This window comes from Myotis nattereri (assembly GCF_964212035.1).
Source record: "Myotis nattereri genome assembly, chromosome: 8".
NCBI lineage: Eukaryota > Metazoa > Chordata > Mammalia > Chiroptera > Vespertilionidae > Myotis > Myotis nattereri.
Window position 1 is genome coordinate 10,200,879 of NC_138083.1, and position 19,580 is coordinate 10,220,458.

At 48.2% G+C, this 19,580-nt stretch overlaps 1 protein-coding gene across 3 annotated transcripts in view; it reads right to left on the reverse strand.

Moving 5' to 3' along the window:
- TSHZ2 (teashirt zinc finger homeobox 2) overlaps positions 1-19,580 on the reverse strand; it is a 433,168-nt gene that overhangs the window by 167,735 nt on the left and 245,853 nt on the right. For 2 of the 3 annotated variants that reach the window (XM_081096969.1, XM_081096970.1), the window contains exon 2: positions 13,219-16,294. In XM_081096969.1, the coding sequence (XP_080953095.1) occupies positions 13,227-16,294 (3,068 nt within the window). In that variant the 3' untranslated portion in view covers positions 13,219-13,226. Of the gene's footprint in view, positions 1-11,336; positions 16,295-19,580 lie in introns of those variants that run through there. The other variant, XM_081096968.1, reaches the window with a different exon arrangement.

Below are 19,580 nucleotides of genomic sequence, written 5' to 3' on the forward strand. Positions count from 1 at the left end.
GAGACAGACTCCTATGCTGGGAGGATAAATTCCTGGGTCTGGTCCAAGAGCTCTACCATTTGTCTGAAAAAGAAGACAACATAGAGGAAACCTGAGCTGAAAGACAGGGAAAGACCAAGTTCTGATGATATACAGGCTTGGAAACTAGGATTCATCTGTGTATGAGACCAACTCTATCCTTGGATGAGCCGATGAATTCCGTTTTGCTAAATTAAGTTTGAGTTGGTTTGCAGTCAATTATAAACAAGAGATTTTGATAAACACAGTTTAGAGTTAACATGCTGAACAGCTTTAACTATTGCTTCCAAAAGAATTTTATGACCCATCTTTTCAGAGTCAAGAAAGGTATCAAGCTAAGTCAAGACGAGGACCTGTTCCCTTGATGGCCAATCAAGGCTCTTCAGATAGGAGACTTCCAGATACAGTAGAAACACCTGAGCCGCTATCGCCTATTCCTTAGTGGTCTCAGCGGAGCCATGTAAACTTCCAGGCCACCCCCTACTCTGCGAGATTCTGGTCCTTTCCCCTTGTTTCCTCTGCTCTTGAGCTCCACACAGACAGAGTGTCAGGTCGAAGACTCAATGGAAGCTAATAAGAGTGAACTTTTTAGACTTCTTACCACATGCCAGCTACTGTGATTAAAGTAGTGGTTCCCTGGGCCAGCATCCTCTTATCATCTGGAAACTTGTGAGAAATTCACAATCTATGGCCCCGCCCATGATCTACTGAATCTGACACGCTGGGATGGGGCTCAGTCATCTGGGTTTTAACAAGCCCTGCAGATGATTCGATACACACTCAAGTTTGAGAACCATTGACTTAAAGCATCACCTGGATGATTTATTTTCATCAACCCCTGAGGCAGGACAGTTATCCTAGTCCTATAGAGGAGGACATTGCGTCTTAGAGAGGTTCGGACATCTGCTTTACTACTAGTGAATACCACACTGGGATTCAAACCCAGGCAGCTAGACCCCAGACATCCCTGTACTCTCCAGCCAGGGTGGGCATAGCCACCCCAAACTTGTGTTCCCACGCCCAGTGCCCGGCTCATGTTCCAGTGGGCTGGCAGCGATGCTGCCTCAGCTCCACAGATCCTCTTGCCTTTCCGCGGATTCCTACTGAGCCTTACTCCACATCTGTCAACCTCCAAGGAAGTTTCCACTTAAAAATTTTTGTAGGAAAAATAAAAAGAAGCCACAGAGCAGAATTCCAGCTTTAGACAAACCTCAACTTATCCCTGGGGGCACTGGGGTTGGGTGCTCAGCCCGCCGAGGAGTTTGTGACCATCGGCTTGGACCGTCCTCTCTTGGTGATCCCTCCCCCTCCCAGGTCCCTTGCTCATGCTCTGCGTTTCTTCCCAATTAATGCCGTGTGGTTACAGATGCCACTTTGCTTGCGGTGACTTATAAGTGACCACTAATGTCCAGTTATAATTCCCCATTTTAGATGTGAAAATGGCTCATCATATTCGCCACAAGAGCCTCTCTACAATGATATATAATTTAAAAATTCACACGAGGACAGAGGAGACTGCATTTTTTGAACTGGGAACTTAGAGACGCAGAGGTTAAACTTGCTAAGGTGAGCTCAAGGAATCAGACGAGTGTTATGCAAATGCCTCTGTCATGTGTTGCCACGACTTCTGAGCTTTTCTTGCATTTTCCAGATCCCTCACACTTGTCAAAGAGCAAGCCCACAAGGGGCGTGCTTATATGGGGGTATTTCCCCCCACTGTTAGGAACATTCATGCTGTCGGAAAGCAACAAAGCAGAAAAGAAATCAATGTTTGGTTTCTAGGAGGGGCTAAAGAGAGCTGGACAAGACCAAAAAAAAAAAAAAACACTCCAAAAACCAACAAAAGAACAACAACAAAAAACCTAGGGAGGTTGGGAGGTTGTCAAGGGGACACACGTGGCTGTGTTTGTAGCATCACTGGCTCTGGGAGGAGGTGGACTCAGAAGTCTTTGGACAGTAGAGCCTGAAGCATGTCCCTCCGCGGGGAAGGAAGCAGTGACAAGGACATGCGTAGGAGAAACAAGGCTGGAAGAGAGACAAGTCTTGTGCAGGAAGGGAAGGCAGGGCAGTGCTTTTGCACGTGTAATGCTTTGGTACTTGTGTTGGTGCAACAATTCATGGCCTTGGGACTAAGCCATTCCCCGGTCTGCTCCAGCATCAAGTGGTTACAATTATGGATTGCAAATTTATTGACATTTGACATCTCCATCAACCTTCCTCTGATCAACAGAACTCTCTGCCTCCAAATGGAATAATTACGGAAGATTTCAGCAGTCACGGGGATGCCCCAAAAGGTCATTAAATCATCTTGGAAAAACAATGTGTTCCTCCATTTCATCTTGCCAGTAAATCTGCGCCGAAGTCCGGACCACCTAGGGCTGATGCTCAGAGGAGGGGCTGACGTACAGACGGAGGGAGGAATTAAATTAGGACGGAAAAATAGGAAGGCGAGCACAGCAGGGGCTGAGCACTTCATACTTCCCGTGGCATAAAAATTGTGGTTTACTTGAATCAAAAGGGTTTCTTCTTGGGAAACAGGCAGAAACGGCCTGCCTTTGGAGTTGGGGAGGACCAGGGGCCATGCGGGAAGAGCAGTTGTGTCTACAGCCCACTGAGAAGTCGGTAACTTTTGTCCTAACGCCCTCCATGTCTTAGTCTGACATCCCTTCTTCCTAGGCAAGCCTGGTTCCAAATGACCTGGAATTCCCCTGCAGCTGGTCATCGGCCCCCGAGCTCCCTGGCTCCACTACTGCCCCGACCACCCTGCCTTCCACATCCTCCACACTGCCCCTCCCCCACAAGTCCCCCGCTCCCCGCTCCCAGCCCCCGCTTCTGCCCTTGCCCCCTCCCACCCATGGCACACTCAGTAGCCAGAGTGATCTTCTGTGGGAGAAAGGAGATCATGCCACTTGCCTGCTGAAACCCCGCCAGTGGCTCCTCACTGCGCTTAGGGAGGCCAACCCAAAGCTTTGGATGTTCTACAAAGTCCTGACCTGCCTCCCCCGACTCCTGTCCCACCCGCCAGCCCCAGCTGTCATCCCCGGCCTTTCTCTGAAGCAAACACACCAACGCTCCCAATTTGCCACATGCCTGGCTCTTTTTTCACCCCCTTGTCTTCTTCCCCTGACCCCCTGTTTAAAGCGGGGGCCCTGTCATGATCCCTTACAGCGCCCTGTATCCCCTGGCAGCCCTCATTCTTAGACGCCGTTTACTCTCATTCATGTGCTCAGAAACGCTAGCTGTTAGTATCACTACTCACTGTCCTCTGCTCGGATGTGAGGCCTGGGCTTCCTCCCCCTCAGGGGAGCTCAGCACTCAGAACAAAGCCAGGCAGGGAGCAGGCTCTCCGGGAGGAGGGGCTGAAGGGCAATGGAATGGAGGTCCTGATGCACCTGCCACAGAGAATGCAGACCCACTCGACTCGTTCACCTGAAGGCATTTGACGGCTCCATGGGCATGAGCAGCCCAGGAAACATTTCTGACTCAGAGGCCAAGCCTCATGGCGGTGTTAGTCCTCTGCACCAATCCTGGGGCTGGGACTGGTTCTCACTTCCTCAAACTTCCTGTGCTGTGCAAAGCCCGGGCGCTGTGCTGAGGGGTTTACATTCTTTATTTACCTGATTCGACTCCCTGATGAGTGACACAGGCATTACTGTCATTTCACACATAGAGAATGTCCAAAGGAAGTTAGGATCACCCCCTTCCTACAGGTGGCCGAGCCCAAAAGGCGGGCATGTGCCCTGACCTGGACTCTAACCAGCAGCCTTTTGGTGCACGGGACACCCGTCGCCCAGCCCACTGAGCCACACCGGCCAGGGCAATCACTGTTGCTATATTTGAACAATTATGAGAGAAGCTCTCCTTCCTCAGGGATTTCCACGCACTGGATACAGCACTAGGAGGACCCTTACTAGGTTCTCTCTTTTTATCCTCATAATGCTCCCTGCGGCCAGACTTCACGCAGCCACCTCATAGTGGGGCAGCTGAGGTCCAGGGAGGTGACATGACCTGCCTTAGGCCCTCAGGTAGACCTGCAGTCCCAATGCCCACATCCTTCCTCACTGAGCTCAGCAGCCTTTTGCCTCCTTCACGGGATTTCTGCACCCGGAAGTCCCGGCTCCGACACTTCCTGACAGGCCTCCCCCTTCCCTCCTCTTCCAATGGCCTCCCATGTTCATTCTCTTACATTTCTGGGATGATGAGGTTCTGATTGGTTCTTTGACTTCTAAGCCAGAGCCAACACTACCCAATAGGGACCCATCTCCATGGTTACCGCACACCAGAGAATCCACAGGAAGGCCGCAAAGGGGGAAGTGGAGGCTACAGCAAGTATGGGGGGGTAGTGGAGAGGGGGGCGTAAACAATTAAACATGACAAAATCCTCTGGTGAACAGAAATAGAACTATCTGACTGTGAAATCGAGTAATGTAGCATTGAAAATAATATAACCTGAAACATCATTTTTTTTTTCCCTATTGATGACAAAATACCTGATAAAGCCACACACACTGAAAGTACCAGTTTGCTGGAGGGCCCAAGTGGTAGAAAGTTGTCTCTGTCAAAGATTTGGGCTTTCAGGATATTTAAATATTGCTCCTCCCCCACATCCCCATTCATCTCCTCTCCCCTATGAGTATAACCTGTGGACAGGGCTCATGTCTTACACCTGGGTGTAGCACCCAACAGAATATAACCCAGGGGACCCCAGAAAGGTGCTGGGAGAATTGTGGGCCCAAATTCTGGCTGACGATAAGTCACTGCCTTGTCCACACCTGATTTCCAGCCCTGCCAGTGACTATCTGTGTGCCCTCTCTGAGGGCTGGCTTCTTCACCCGTAAGCTGGAGTGATCACAGGTCTTTCTTCATAGCGTCCAGGTTAAGGTTAACCGTGATAACCTATGAAAGGGCCTAGCACGATAGCTGGGACACTAAATGCTCCATACATGTTGGTGCTCTGTCAGCATCAATGGCAGTGAGGTGGGCACCGCCAGGCTCTGTGTTAAGCACTTCCTTTTCTCAGCACATTTCCTCATCAGCACCACCACCAACCTCTGCACTGAGAATGCCAAGGCAGACCTTGCTAAGCATGGTTGGCACCGGTGACCCGGACTGTAGCTGATGCAGAGAGAGAAGGGGGCGTCAGAGGGGAAGAGCGGCAGATGAGAGCTCCTTCCGTCCCGTCTCAGGGGCACCCCAGCTCCGCCCGGTTCTTTCTTGTTACACCCCAGAGCTGTTTAGTTAAACCTGCACTCAACTCTCTCCTTCTTTCTTCAAATGAAATGGCACAACCCATCCCACACCTGGACTTAAGCCTTCAGCAAACACATCTTTTTTGAAGCAGGTGGCCAAGGTGGAAAACAGAGAGGAGAGGGAAGCTGGTCGGGCACCTGCATGGTGGGCCAGGCCCAGTGTCGAGGCACCGTTCAAACTCATTTCACCAGGAACCAAGGCGGAGAAAGGGGGAGGCAGAGCCAGCCCCTCTCATCAACCTGAACTCGGATTACTTTTTGAGTGTTCACAGCATCACTAGGAGATTAGCCCACTAGGATAATGCCCTCCACGCCTACACATATCCTGTGCCTCCTGCAAGTCAAACACAGGAAATAAACAAAGAAATAAAGAGTGTTCAGGAAAAAGCATTGCCCTGGCCTCCTCTCTGCATCGCCCTGGCCTCCTGGGTTTGGAGAGGTGAACGTTGTCAACAGCAGCACAAGTTCCCTAAGACCCGCCCTCCCCCAGAATGCGACCTGTGCCTTTGGCTCGTGGCATCCCCGTGTCCTGCCAGGTGAGCCTCCTGACACCTTCACACGGGACTGACTCAGAGGACATGACACTGGCTTCCAACCAGCTCCTGTGCCTTCTGGGGAAGCGTCAGGAGAGACAGCCAAGGCACCCAAATCCTCTTCTATTTTGGTTCCCTTAGCGCATGCACTCTGTCACCTCCGTGGCCTACATATCATTTAACAAGAGGCCCTGTGACTCTTGCAGGGCGTGGCGTCAGGGCTGATTTAAAATCCCTGCATTGCTAAAACCGCATTGTTCTTCATCAAGTTGAGTCATTTTTATGTGATGTGTCAAGCTCCCTAACAAATAACTCCTGCCAGACAAATCAAGTTCCTCGTCTTAGAGCCGCGGCTAAATAGTTTATAGCTTTAATCTGCTCACCGAGGTGTGCAGTCTATGACAGTAATTATAAATGCAAGCAGAAATTATAGCTGAACGCCGGAGCCGCATTAAGGCCGTCTGATGAACAATCATGAGTTCCTGCTCGCTCCCAACAATAGAGGGCAAGTTAGTGTCAACGCCGGAGAGATTTCAGTTCTGCATGGCTTTTTCTCCCATTTACCACGCAATGTCACTTGTCTCCTATAAGGCAGGCAAAAAAGCACCGCAGAAAGCTTTAAACTTGATAGTTTTTTTTAAAGAAAAAAAGACAAAGAGAGAAATGCAGGAGAAAACTGTTTATCATTATGACTTCTCTCTCTCTCTCTTTTTTTTCCCCCTGTTTTGTTCCGTGGCGGGTTCAGTTTCAAATTAGTTCCTTGAAGGTACTGCTTGTTTACCTATTCGGGGCCTTTAAAAAAAATCCCTCCTGAAGCCATTTTGGAGAAACCGTTATAGAGAAAGACTTCTTTACATAAAGGGCAAGTTCAAAATCGGCCCAGGAGGTGCTCCAGGGGTAGAGGCTGTCCCTCTCTAGCCCTTGCTCTCCACCCGCATCTACCTAGGCTAATGACACCATTTAGCTCTTTATTTTCCCCTCCTCACTTTCACAGAAAGACGTTTTTAATTTAGCTGAAGAATTACACAAATGCATTTTAAAGACATAAATCCATATAAAAAATATGAGCTAATTAAAACATTGCACTCCCTGTCGCTCATGGATTTTCAATTTAGCGGAAGAAAAAAGAATTGCATCTGGTTAAATGAAAAGATGATACTGATGGCAGATTGGAGTAAATGAAAAATAATGTTACTCTATATTAAAGCACCAAATTATACACGTCAGGATTGAGCGTTCAGGAGTCCAAATGAGGGGGACGTGCAAGGGAGACTGAGTGTGCTCAAGCGCAGGGGCGCCAAGCCGTCGCCTGGTCAAGTGGAAACGTTAGGAGAGGCGGTGCATTTGTTTCTCGCTTGCACTGGAAATGTGCAATCCTGTGGTTGACCCTGTTTCTCAAAATGAATTCCAGAAAGTCAGGATGAGGATTTAAAAACACACACACAAAACTCTTAGACGTCTACTTGCACCAGAATTTGGGCCAGTTCTTGGTTTGCACCATATGGTGAATGTATGATTACCTCACCGAACAAGGACATCAACGCTCAGGGAGTGAGGATGCGGGGCTTTATCCTGCAGGTCGGGCCCCGGCCCCTGAGTTGCAATATTTGGATTGCAGTTGCACCTCCAAGGAGAGGCCTTGCTCCTTGCTCATCACTCAACGCTGAGGCACATTTACAGCCTTTTCTCTGCACTGTTGAATGTGTACGCCTAGCCTGAGTAGCACCCAGAAACCATCAGGCAAGGTGGAGGAGAAACCGAGGGGCCGAGACCAGTTGGTGAGTATGGGGCGGCCCTGGGTTTGAATGTCACCTGTACATTTACTGTGTGTTCTCAGAAAAATCATGAAACCTTTTGAGCTATTTGAAAAATCAGGATGAGATGAAGAAGCATGCCTGGCTCAGGGGAAGAGGCCGCTGAGTGCTAGTTTTGCTGTCAGTTGAGATCGTTATAATTAAACTGCAGGTTGAGGGCCCATGGATCACCTGCCCAGTCATTAATCAGCTGGGAAGACTGCAAGGGTTCCCCCCCCCCCCCCGCCCCAAATATATTTTTATTGATTTCAGAGAGGAAGGGGGAGGGGGAGAGAGGCAGAAACATCAATGATGAGAGTGAATCATTGATCCACTGCCTCCTGCATGATCGGGGATTGAGCCAGCAACCTGGGCATATGCCCTGACTGGGAATCGAACCGTGACCTCCTGGTTCATAGGTCGATGCTCAACCACTGAGCCACCATGGCCAGCAATACTGAAAACTTTATATATCTCAGGAGAGGCTGAGGGACATGGCAGGGCCCTGTAGTGACAGTCTAGAATAAGATTTTCTTGTGAATCTACTATGTGCTAGGCTTTATGGAAAAGAACTGCATACATTTACTTAATCCTCACAACTTTCATATGTCCACATTTTACAGGGCACATCAACCAGAGTTCAGGAGTTGGGGTTTGAACTCAGGCTCCGGGCCTTGGCAGCCAGAGTCTTCCCTTAACATCACGCTGCCTCCTAAACACCAGTCCCCTCTTCACTTCCCTTGAAGTGGGCAGATGCCCTCCCATGGGCTCCACTCAACGTTTCCCCCAGCCTGACCATCTACGTCTGTCACTAGGCTCAAAGGCGTTCTCTTGTCCTGGCCACTGGTTCATTCCCTGGGATCAGCACCGTGCCAGGCATGGAGTGATGGCTTTCTAGCTAGGTGAAAATGAGTGAGGCTCAGACATTGTGGAATCTTGGGGAATTCAGGCAGACTCTCTGCCTCCATTTCCTCTCCTGGAATTTGGTTGGATCCACCTCTCCCTCACAGGCTGTTGTGGGAATACAGTGAAAAAATGTTCATGAAGCACCTGGGGCAGGCCCGGCACTTGGGCTGCTATACAGTCAGCACAGCTGCTGGGTCACCTCTACATGTCCATGTGGACTGGAAGCTGCTGCGGAGCCAAAGCACCACTGATGTGATGAGAAGGGTGAAAACAATGCGGGGGTGGGAAGGAAGGAAGGATGGAAGAAGGGAGGGAAGGAAGAAAGGAAGGACAGAGGAAGGAAGGAGAGAAGGAAGGAAGGAAGAAGGGAGGGAAGGCAAGATTTATTTAATGGTTGAAGGAAGGTCCATGCCTCTTATAGATATGAATGAGTCCAGCACATATCAACAATAAATAAACAACACTGTTGGTGAGGATGTGAAGAAAGGAGAACCCTCATTGGTGGGATTGTAAATTGGTGCAGCCACTATGGAAAACAGTATAGAGGTTCCTCAAAAAATTAAAAATAGAACTACCTATGATCCAGTAATTCCACTTCGGGGTATCTATCCAAAGAAATCCAAAACACTAATTTAAAAAGACATGTGCATTGCTAGGTTCATTGCAACGTTACTTACAATAGCCAAGATATGGAAGCAACCTAGGTGACCATCAGTAGGAGATTGGATGAAGAAGACATGGTGCATGTATACAACTGAATCTTACTCAGCCATTAAAAAAGGGTGAAATCGTACCATCTGCAACAAAATGGATGAACCGAGAGGGTATTGTGCTAAGTGAAATAAGTCAGACAAAGACCAATACCATATGCTTTTACTTATATGTGAAATCTAAAAAACAAAAGAAATGAACAAACACAATAGAAATACACTCATAAATACAGAAAACAAATTGGTGGTTGCCAGATGGGAGTGGGGTTGGGGGGATGGGTGAAAATGGGAAGGGATTAAGAAGTACAAATTGCCAGTTATAAAAACAGTCGTGGGAATGTAAAGCATAGCATAGGGAATCTAGTCAATAATCTATAATAATAAAAGTGTAATTTGCTAATTAGACCAGATGTCCTTCTGGACGACCTTTCAGATGAAGCGGAGGCTGTGGGGGAAGCCCAGGTCCCAGGTGCCAGAGGGAAGCCAGTGCCAGCAGATGGGGGGAAGGAATGCCTACTCTTGCATGAATTTTTTGCATTGGGCCTCTAGTATTGTAATACCTTTGTATGATGTTAGGTGGGCATTAGACTTTGTAAGTTATATAAATGTCTCATCACTATGTTGTACACCTAAAATTAATACACTATTATATGTCAACTGTAATTTTAAAAAAAATTAGACTAGACATTTTGCTCTTCCAGATCGTCAGGTAATCCATGTTGTTAGGGTTGCCAGATTTAGCCAATAAACATACAAAATTCCCACTTAAATTTGAATCTCAGATAAACAATGAATTTTTTTTTTTTAGTATAAATATGGCTACTGTACTATTTGGGACACACTTATCCTGAACTGAAAAAAAAAACACAAAACACATTTTAACTGAAAAAAAACCCATGTTTTTCAGTTATTTGAACTTCGAATTAAACCGGACATCCTGTGTTTTATCGGGCAACCTTACATGCTGTTCACTATGAACATGGATTTTTATTAAATCATCCACATAAAAGGTGGCAGCTCATTGGACTAGAATTCATTCCTGACACCAATTTCAAGGCTAAATGTGCTGCTAAGTGTATGCACCATATCACATGGTAATGACTAAAATTTCAAGTCCTTATGAATTTTAGATTCATTAATTTGCTTTTTATTTAATTTCTATTGTTTAAGAGCATGTGGTTTTTAAAGGTACAGTATATACAAATACCAATTGAAATACTTTCAGATTACTGCTCTCCTAAAATAGGAATGCGCATTTAATATTTGCTAATTATTATTTAATGAAAAGTGGTATTTAACATTTGGCAGAGCAATTTGCAGGATTTAAGACATACCCAAGAAAGGAAAGAAAATTCAGGTCAAAATTGGCATCCTATAGGGAATATAGATACAGTAAAGCCCCCAACTTGATCATGCTTTCTAAAACGGCACGTCATTTTGTGCGATTTATGCTGTTGCGCATACCAACGAGAATCAGAGTTCCAGATAGCAGTGATCTCGTTCGGTGATCATTTAAAACCATATATGCATCATTCTAAGCAGTGGGCAAGGTCTGGCATAAATATTGTTCCAAAAGAGGATCCGAGGGCTCAGGGATTCTTTTCTAAGTGACCAAAGCCTCTGAAAGCCACCTTGGTGCCATGGGAAACCGTTCCGGCAGATGGGCCTATGTTTAGAACACCATAAACACACTCAACACCCGCACAGATTTCATGGTCACACAACACACGCGAACTCCCATGGCTTGAAATGAGTCCCAAATACTCAAACCTGTGCTTCTGCGGTGCCCCCCTCAGAATCTCAGACTCACGGTGTCTCTATCAGGATGGAGCATATTTCACAGAAGGATAACCCTGTAGTATGGGCTCCAAAAGGCCAAACCAGAGATATTTATTCCTGAACAAATGCAGAGAGATGAGGAACAGAGCTCTCCTTCTACGCATTTAACAGCTGTCAATACCTTTTCTGTAGGTTTTCCCCCAACTATTGGTTTACCTTTGCTTCCCTAGAACGGGTAAGCACATTTCGGATTTTGACCATGGCTGGCTTTCTTTTTCTCCCCCCTCTCCACTTCCACATCACAATGTTCGGGCAGTGATATTAATTTAAAAAATGATTACAAACCTAGCAGATGGAAAATTGGTCTTTATTGTAGCACAAATAAACATTACCTATTTGTCCTTTTCACCATGGTTTGATCCTACTACTATGGGATTGGCAACATGTCTCTTCTCTTTGGATATTCTGTGTATATTCACCATTTTTTTGCAAGGACCAGAAAAGCGTAATAGCAAGTTACATAAAACTTAAAATGTTATAGAGCAAATAAATAGATTTGCCGAGCCCCAAGCTCATGTGTAGATTCAATAGATGATTTTCAGCGTTTCTTTCAATAGTACGAGCTGAACAAATCATGCTTAGAAAGCAAGAGATGAATCTGCCAGTAACACGTTTTAATTATCATGATAAAAACATGCAAACAAAACAATAGTCTTCATTGGAGCCCAGAGAGCCATTGGAATTATGGGATGGCATACCCTTTATCAGAAGGTCTTAGATATTTTCACTGAAAGTCCCAGATCCGATGTTTTAACCCTTTATTTCATGTGACCATCTCATACTCTGCCAGCCTCCCTCCCTGTTGGGAAGTGAGCCTGAAGCCACATTATATACACACCTGTCTCCACCTGGCCCTGCTAGTGCTCATACCTCTGTGGCTTGACCTGAAAGCCTCCTATTGAAAAACAAACACTCTGACCATTGGAGACGGTGAGGGCTTCTACCTTGTTATTCATAGCTGTTCATGTCTTATTGTGAATAATCAAAAGAGCTTATCTGTAACCTAGCATAACATAGACTGGACCAGCAAATGCCAAAGCTTTAAGTCAGCGTGGGGTGTGGCCTGTGGTGGAAGACACCCTGCATATATGTGAGGGTCCCTAACACATGGGGAGATGTCATGATGGAGGGAAGAGAAAAGGCAGCAGAGAAGATACAAACTGAGAGAAAAGGGATTTAAGACCCGGCCTCGAACATATTTGAAGATGGCCAGTGTGACTAGTCTGCCAAGGTACCTGACCTTGGCCTCTGTCCTCTTTCTGGGACGACATTGACAGTCTGGGCACTGGTGACTCTACAAGGCACAGAGCTTCTATGATACATGATGCAAGTCATCTTGAAGCTGGGGGACCCATGTGCATTGGCAATGGGTGGGCAGAAAGTCACTTGCTTCTTTCTGTAAAATACAATGTCAAGGGCATGCATCACACCCATCGTCCTTGCAGGTGAACTCTGGAATGAGTCTATCCTAGGGAAAATGGAAGATGAGAGAAGAAGATACGCCTCCTCTCTTTTCATCTCAGTGTTGTGCAGAGAATACTATTTTCTACCATCTGACTTCAGGGCAGATGCTCATTCACGGGAAGCCTAAGGGAGGAATGAGCAAAGGGAAGGGGGCAGAAGGGAGCGAGTGCTGACAGTAGCTGCAAAAAGCATTGATTACAAGTAATGATGATAAAGACAACTTTAAACTACTCATAGGCTGATTAAGAAATCTGCACAGTGGCTGCCCCCAAGGAACTCTACAGTCTTTATTCTGTGGATGGCCTTTTCTGTCTCACTTTCTAAGTCATTAGCATTCCTATGGGCAGGGGAGGTGGTGAAATGGGACGGGAGAGAAATTAGTACTTATTAATTAAAATGACGTGTAGCCTTGGGCGGCCTTGGCAAGCTGGGCCTTGGGAAACTATGGGGATCACGAATCATGAAGCGGGAACCTGTGAGCTCCATCTCCCTAAACCCATTTCATGCTAATGCCCAAGTCTACAGTGGAGAGAACGAGAGAACAGATAGGACTTATTTATCAGGTTCTAGTCTTTGTAAAACTAAGTCTTATTCCAGCAGGCTACTGGCCTCTGGTACGGGGAGACGTTAGCTGCCTAAGAGACCCATCTCCCTTCAAGGAACTCCTCCAAGGTCACCGTCACACCACCTGGGAGCAAACCCATACCTGCAGAGCTATTCTTCGTCCACGTCTGTTACAAACTGAGAGTGGTGTTCGGGTGACTTGCTGTGCGTTTTGCTTAGGTGGAGTTTTACTGCATGTTTGCTCACAAATGTCCGAGAGCACAACTTACACTTGAACTTAGAGTCTGTGTCCTCTTCGCCAGCTATGGTTTCCGGAGACCTCTGAGCCGACGACACCCGGGAGACCTCTTGGTCCACCTTGCCTTGCTGCTCCACGGCCATGCGGGTCATGTCCTTCATTTGGAAACCGAGGTGAGATTCTAAGTGGCTGATGTAGGTAGAAGGGGTTCTAAACTGGGAGGCACAGTCACTACAATAAAAGATGGGGTGGCCTTTGTCCATGTTTTTCAGAAATTTCGTCCCTCCCGTTTTTCTAAGCTGGTACTTGACGTTGGCCAGCCAGTGGCTGATGGTGGTCATCGAGAGTCCCGTAAACTTTGAGATCTGCATTCGCTCTTGGGGGCCCAGGTCGGACAGCAGGTACTTGCCCTCCGACGTCTGGAAGAGGCTGGAGGCAAACTGAGCCTGCAGGATCAGAAGGTGCTGAGGGTTCCAGTTGGACTGCCGGCCCTTTCTTTTATGCAACGTTGAGACTTCACTGGAGACGTCCTCAAAACGCCTAACGTCCACTTCCAGCTTCACGGGCGGGACCCTGGAGGAAGCGGCGGGCTTCGGGGTGGTGGCTTTGGGGAGGACTTTGACCATGTCGGCAATGTCAGACAGAGCATGCTTCTGAGGCGGGGACGTGCAGGATTGTGCTTGCAAGGACTCGGCTTTCTTGCTTTTGGACTTGGTCAGGTCAATGGGCTGATCGTTGTTCTCAAACAGGTAGCGCCTGGACACGCTGGCTGGCCTCGCGGTGGCAGGACTCAAGGCCGGCTTGTCCATGACACTGAGACTTGACTTGTGAAACATAGAGATTGTGCTTGAGCTGGGGCTGGAGCAGGAAGGGGAGCGCAGGGGCTCCGTGGCTTTGCCCAGGTGGTTGTTCAGGACGGACTGCAGCGCGCTGAGTGGGTTGATGCACGGCAGGGCCGTCGCATGGTTGGCGAGGGCGCACCCGTTGCTGAGGGGAGACGCGGGCTCCAGGGGCTGGGGTTTCTCCTTCTCACCGCCCTCTTTCATTGGCTTGTCCTCCTCCTTCGGGGGACAAGGCTCAGCCTTTTTGGATTCGGAAGGGGGTTCGCTGTTGGAGCAGGACTCGCCCTCATTGTGGCTGAAAGATGATGCCTCTTCGCGGGGACTTTCCTTCCCACACTCCTTCACCATTTCCTCTCTGTCTTCCGGCTCCTTCTTCACTTGAGTGTACGGGGCCAGGTTCGTGGGCACGGAAACCAGGGGCATGACTTTCCACTTGGGAGCAATCGGCCTCAACTTGTTGGTGAGGTTAGGCCGCATCTGCAGCACCTGGGAGCCCAGAGGCAAGGAGGCCTTGGTGCCCTCCGACAGCTGGTAGGCGGCGTGGATGCTGGGGTACGCGCTCCAGCTGGGAGCCCCATTCTGGGCCTTGTTGATGGCGGTGGTGACAGTGTTTTCCAGTGACTTCAGGATGTCCCCTCCACCCTTGGAGCCGTCCTCCAGATCCTCCTCCCGCAGGTACTGATACTTTATTGTGGGGTCTAAAGGCTTTTGTAGAGGGTCTTCATAGTCCTCGCTTTTCACGGCTTTCTCCTCCTGGTTGGCCTCCTCTGGCTTTTCTTTCTTACTCTCCTTCTTTATCTCAGTCGTGGAAGCTGCACAGTCGGAAGCCGAGTTACTTGATGGCTTGGGAGCCAGAGAATCACTGTTCGGCGCGTCCGACAAAGACTGCATTTTCTCCACCGCCAGCGGGTCTAACACCAGCTGCTTCCCTTTCTTGGAGGCAGAGCTGGTGACCTTGAGAAAGTGACCTGTGACCATCATGTGGGTGGTGAGCTGCTGCAAGGTGTCGTGGGAGCTCCCACACTCCATGCACTTTAGGATCTGGGACTTGCAGGCCTCGAACTGCCAGGTGTAGCTGGCGCCGTTCTGGTAGCCGTAGCGGTTGTTGGAGGACAGCTGCAGGCTGCTGCTCTTCGGGGACGAAAACGAGTCTGCGAACGACCCCGTGGTGGAGTCCGGGGAACACGGCCGGTTGACATCAAAGACGCGTTTCTTCGCCGGAGCAACCATTTTTGATGAAATGGTGGGGACTGGCTCCTTCAAAGGCACTTTTTGGTAATGTTTCGTTTTGATCATGTGGACGCTCAAATCCTGGAGGGAGTCGAAAGAGTCGCCACAGAACATGCACTTCAGCACCTTCTGGGCGTCCTCCTTGTCCATGTCCTGGAAGGCCCGCTTGCGGGGCTTGGAGTAGCTCAGGGGCCGAAGCTTGTCCTTTTTGCGGTTGTCGTCTTGGTAGTGGCCTGTCTCGTTCATGTGCACGGTCAGCTCGACCAGGGTGTCGTAGGCGGCGCTGCACTGGCGGCAGCGGAACCTGCTGGCCCCAGTGAAGACGCTCCCGCACGCCTTGCTGCTCTGTCGGTACAGCTGCACCGAGCTGAACAGGCTGGGCTTCGACACGGACCTGGAGGGCAGGTTCTGCTGCAGGCTCTTGGACAGAGCGTCTTGGTGCCAATCAAAATCCGTCTTGCTGCTGCCGTTTCGGGTGTCACAATGCCGCCTGTCGCTGTGGGACAGCTTAAAGCCCAGGCCCAGGCCCGACCAGTAGGAATCAGACAAGATGTTGGCGTAGACGGCCGTCATTTTGTCCATGCAGTTGTGGGCTTCCCCGGGCAGCTTGGGCCGAGCGCCGGCTGTCTTGTCCGGGGCATCCCGGCCGCACACGCTCTTGACGTCGGACACGGGGTCACTGGCGTCGCTCAGCAGAGACTCGCTCTCCGCGTCCTGGTTGGACAAGTGGCTGCCTGGGGAGTTCTGGTAGCTGAAGCAGCCCTTCGGCTCCGGGCCCATGTCTAGCTCCTCGTCTGTCCCGGGGTCATTGCTGCTCTGGAGTTGAACCACGGAACCGCTGTCTTCCTCCTCCTCCTCTTCCTCTTTTATCTCCTCCTGGTCCTTCAGCTGCTCCTCCTGGGCGTAGCCTGCAAGACAAGAAGAGATGAAATATCAACACCAGGTCACAGGTTCCACCCGATTTCCACTGGGACAAGGGCTTTCCACATCCCACCGAAGAGCAATCTGTCTACACATGCATGAACGGTAGGCAATGGATACAGGAAAAGCCAAATGATCCCCTTCGTGCTACCTAACCCTCCTCGGCTTTTTTGTTTTTTGTTAATCCTCACCTGAGGATATGTTTCCATTCATTTTTTAGAGAGTGTAAGGAAGAGGGAGAGACAGAGAGAAGCATCCATGTGAGAGATACACATTGACTGGTTGCCTCCTGCATGTACCCTGACCAGGGCCAGGGAACCTGCAACCAAGGTACATGCCCTTGACCAGAACCGAACCTGGGACCCTTCAGTCTGCGGGCCAACGCTCTATCCACTGAGCAAAACTGGCTTGGGCCTCCTTGGCTTCTTAAATGGCAGGATCTATAGTTCCTCACAAATGCCTAGAATGCTAAGTTAATGATTGTCATGTTTAAGGAATAGCACTCTAATATTCCTTTAATGGGACAGTTGCTAAGTTCATGCATGTGACTTTCAGGAAAGCCGGACTAAAATACAAAGCCTATTAAAAACATATCTCTACCGAGAAGGACGTTGTGCATAAGAAAGCTAAGACTTGGCCCTTGGCATCTCCATCATAAGGTTTACCAAGATGCCTGGGTCTACTGACATACGATCATTTAACAAGTCATTTTTGAGTGCTCAGAAGTAATCTGAATGTACAGCCTCATATTCATGATAGCTGGTGTCCTTTTGTTACATTTTTATTTGTAGAGCATCACACAGCAGGAAGAGAGATTATGGAGTCCTGAAAAAGATCTTCCATTGATAGTCAAAAAATTATGTAAGCTCAGCAAACAATGATTTTAAAATAATAGCACATGGTGTCAGAATGGGAGATTTGGGGACTATCTTACTATTCTCAAACAGCTTTATGAAAACCTTTGCAGACCCAGTGGAAAATTCCCTCTGTCTTGTGCCTGTAATTTCAAATGCACTGTGATTTGTGGGGAACCTTCAGGAGGTGCCAATTTTACGTTTGATTTGTAGGTGTAAAATGCTATTGGGGATGCATGCCTTCCCCTCTCCGAAAGGATTTAGGACCCGTAATTGCATAGGGAAAATGAAGGCATGAGAGGGTGGGCGCAGAGGGAATTAATGGGCAAATAGCCATTCGTGGAGATGAAGAATGGGACTATTTGTGTCCAGGTGCTCATTTTCTTCACCGGCCCTTTTCAGAGCCACATGGATAAAATGCAACCAAAGAAAGATCAAAGCAAGGGCGATCCTGCCTTAGATTTGCAAGGCCTGCATGATCTCAGAGCGGTGCCTTCCTTCTGAGCCTCTATCTCCCCCTCAGTGCAGGTGGGAGAAACCCCAGGGCAGTGGCAATATTCCCATTCACCAGGGAATGGGAAGGGGGATCATGCATTGGAGGTCTGCCCTGTAGGCAGGCGGAGGGTTAGGAGGGAAGGGGGGTATTGGGGAAGCAGCTGCAGTAGGAACCCCAAAGACTCCTGCTGATGAGGAGGAATATTAGTGAGCAATCACTCTCCTAAGACCTATGCTGACCACACTGCGAATACATTCTTTCATTTCATCTCATACCTACATGGAGTAGGAACTATTATTATTTCCACTTCCCAGACGGGGAAACTGAGGCTTTCAGGTTAATAAACTTGCTCAAGACCACACAGCTAGTATCATAGTCATGACATGCAACCTGTCTGATGAGAGAATCCATGGTCTTAACCACCAGATTCCACTCTCTTTCTATTACCAACCAACTGAATAAGAAAACACTGCAGAGACCCCAAGGTTACAGGTTAGCAGTGGAAGTTCACTGAAATGTCACTAAATGGATAACCACCTCGGAGGGGAGAATTGTGGGAGTTCTGGGGACAAGAGCTCACGATTTTAAGGGCACAGTACCATCAGACAAGATGAAGTGTAAAAATTGAGTCCGGCTACCAGATTCATGGCCGTGCTCAGTATTTTATTGCTCTTGGTGTTGTGTTTTTGCTCTCCTAGCAAGTTGACAAGTGGGTTTTTCATGAAACTGGTGTGTTGGTTTCTAGTTCCATAAATTAATTTCCAGACACAAAAGCTACTCGATCTGGTCAAACAACCATTAATAAGTGGTCATGGCTTACAAGAAAACCCTGGTTCAAAAATAGCCGAATGACTGAATTAGACGACCCCCTCATCCTCACTGAATTTTCTTTTTTCTTGGACTAATTTGTACGTTTGCAAAAGAAGTCATATCATTAAGTTCAAGGAGAACATCTGTTACGAAATTAATAAACAAAATTGTTACAGAGCCAACCAAAGTGCTTCAAAGAATTGGGCAAATTTTATCAGCCAAGAGGGATCCCTTCTGAGAACTAGAGGGGCATTGTCTCTCTTGCTCTGGGACAACACACATGACCCAAGACTACTGTTCCGGCTAAGACATAGCCATCACATGTATGGGGAATGTACTACAGAAACAAGGAAAAATGCGTGCACACATGCACACACAGACACACACAGAGAAGGGAATACATTTAGGGAAAAAAGAGGGCTTTCTGTCATCACAGCTGGCTAAGGGCGTTGCTAAGGTTTTTCATCTCAGTATTTTCAGTGCCTAGCACAGGGCCTGATACTTAGTGGGAAGCTGGGAAGTAATTCATGCTATTTTGTGTGGGTTGATGAAAGACACATGAGTGTGCGTGTGCACACCCCTCCCCCCACACACAACCTAGCCTGTGTAGTCATTTTTGCACAAGGAGGAGAGAAGTGTTCTTTCTTTTCTGCTGACAGTTGGAAGCTGAGCTCTCTGGACCAGCTCAATTCCACAATCCACTTTGTCCTTCTAAATGGATTCCCCAGAAGAGAAGTCGGAGGCAGCCAGTGCCTCCCCCGCAGTACAGATAGAATTTTCTGCTTAATTAGGCATTAGCATGTTTACTATCGCCTTTACAGGAGAGTAGCTCGAGCTGGGAGACCCTTCTTGTCTGTTTTCTTCTGCAGGACAGACCAAAGCTTATGCACCCGATAAGGTAACGCATTGAAGAGCCTCATAAAAAAAGTGCCTAAGCATCTGTCAAAGTCAGTGTATTAGAACAATGGCGGCGGGTTCCAAGTAATTTTTAAAAACACATGTTAATATTCTACATTTAGAACTGCTCACCTCACTTAAGTGGTTCTGTCTGCCACGGGCAGCTGAGGCGGGAGAGGGAGGGCAGCCAGAAGGGGTGATTGGGCCGGATAATGA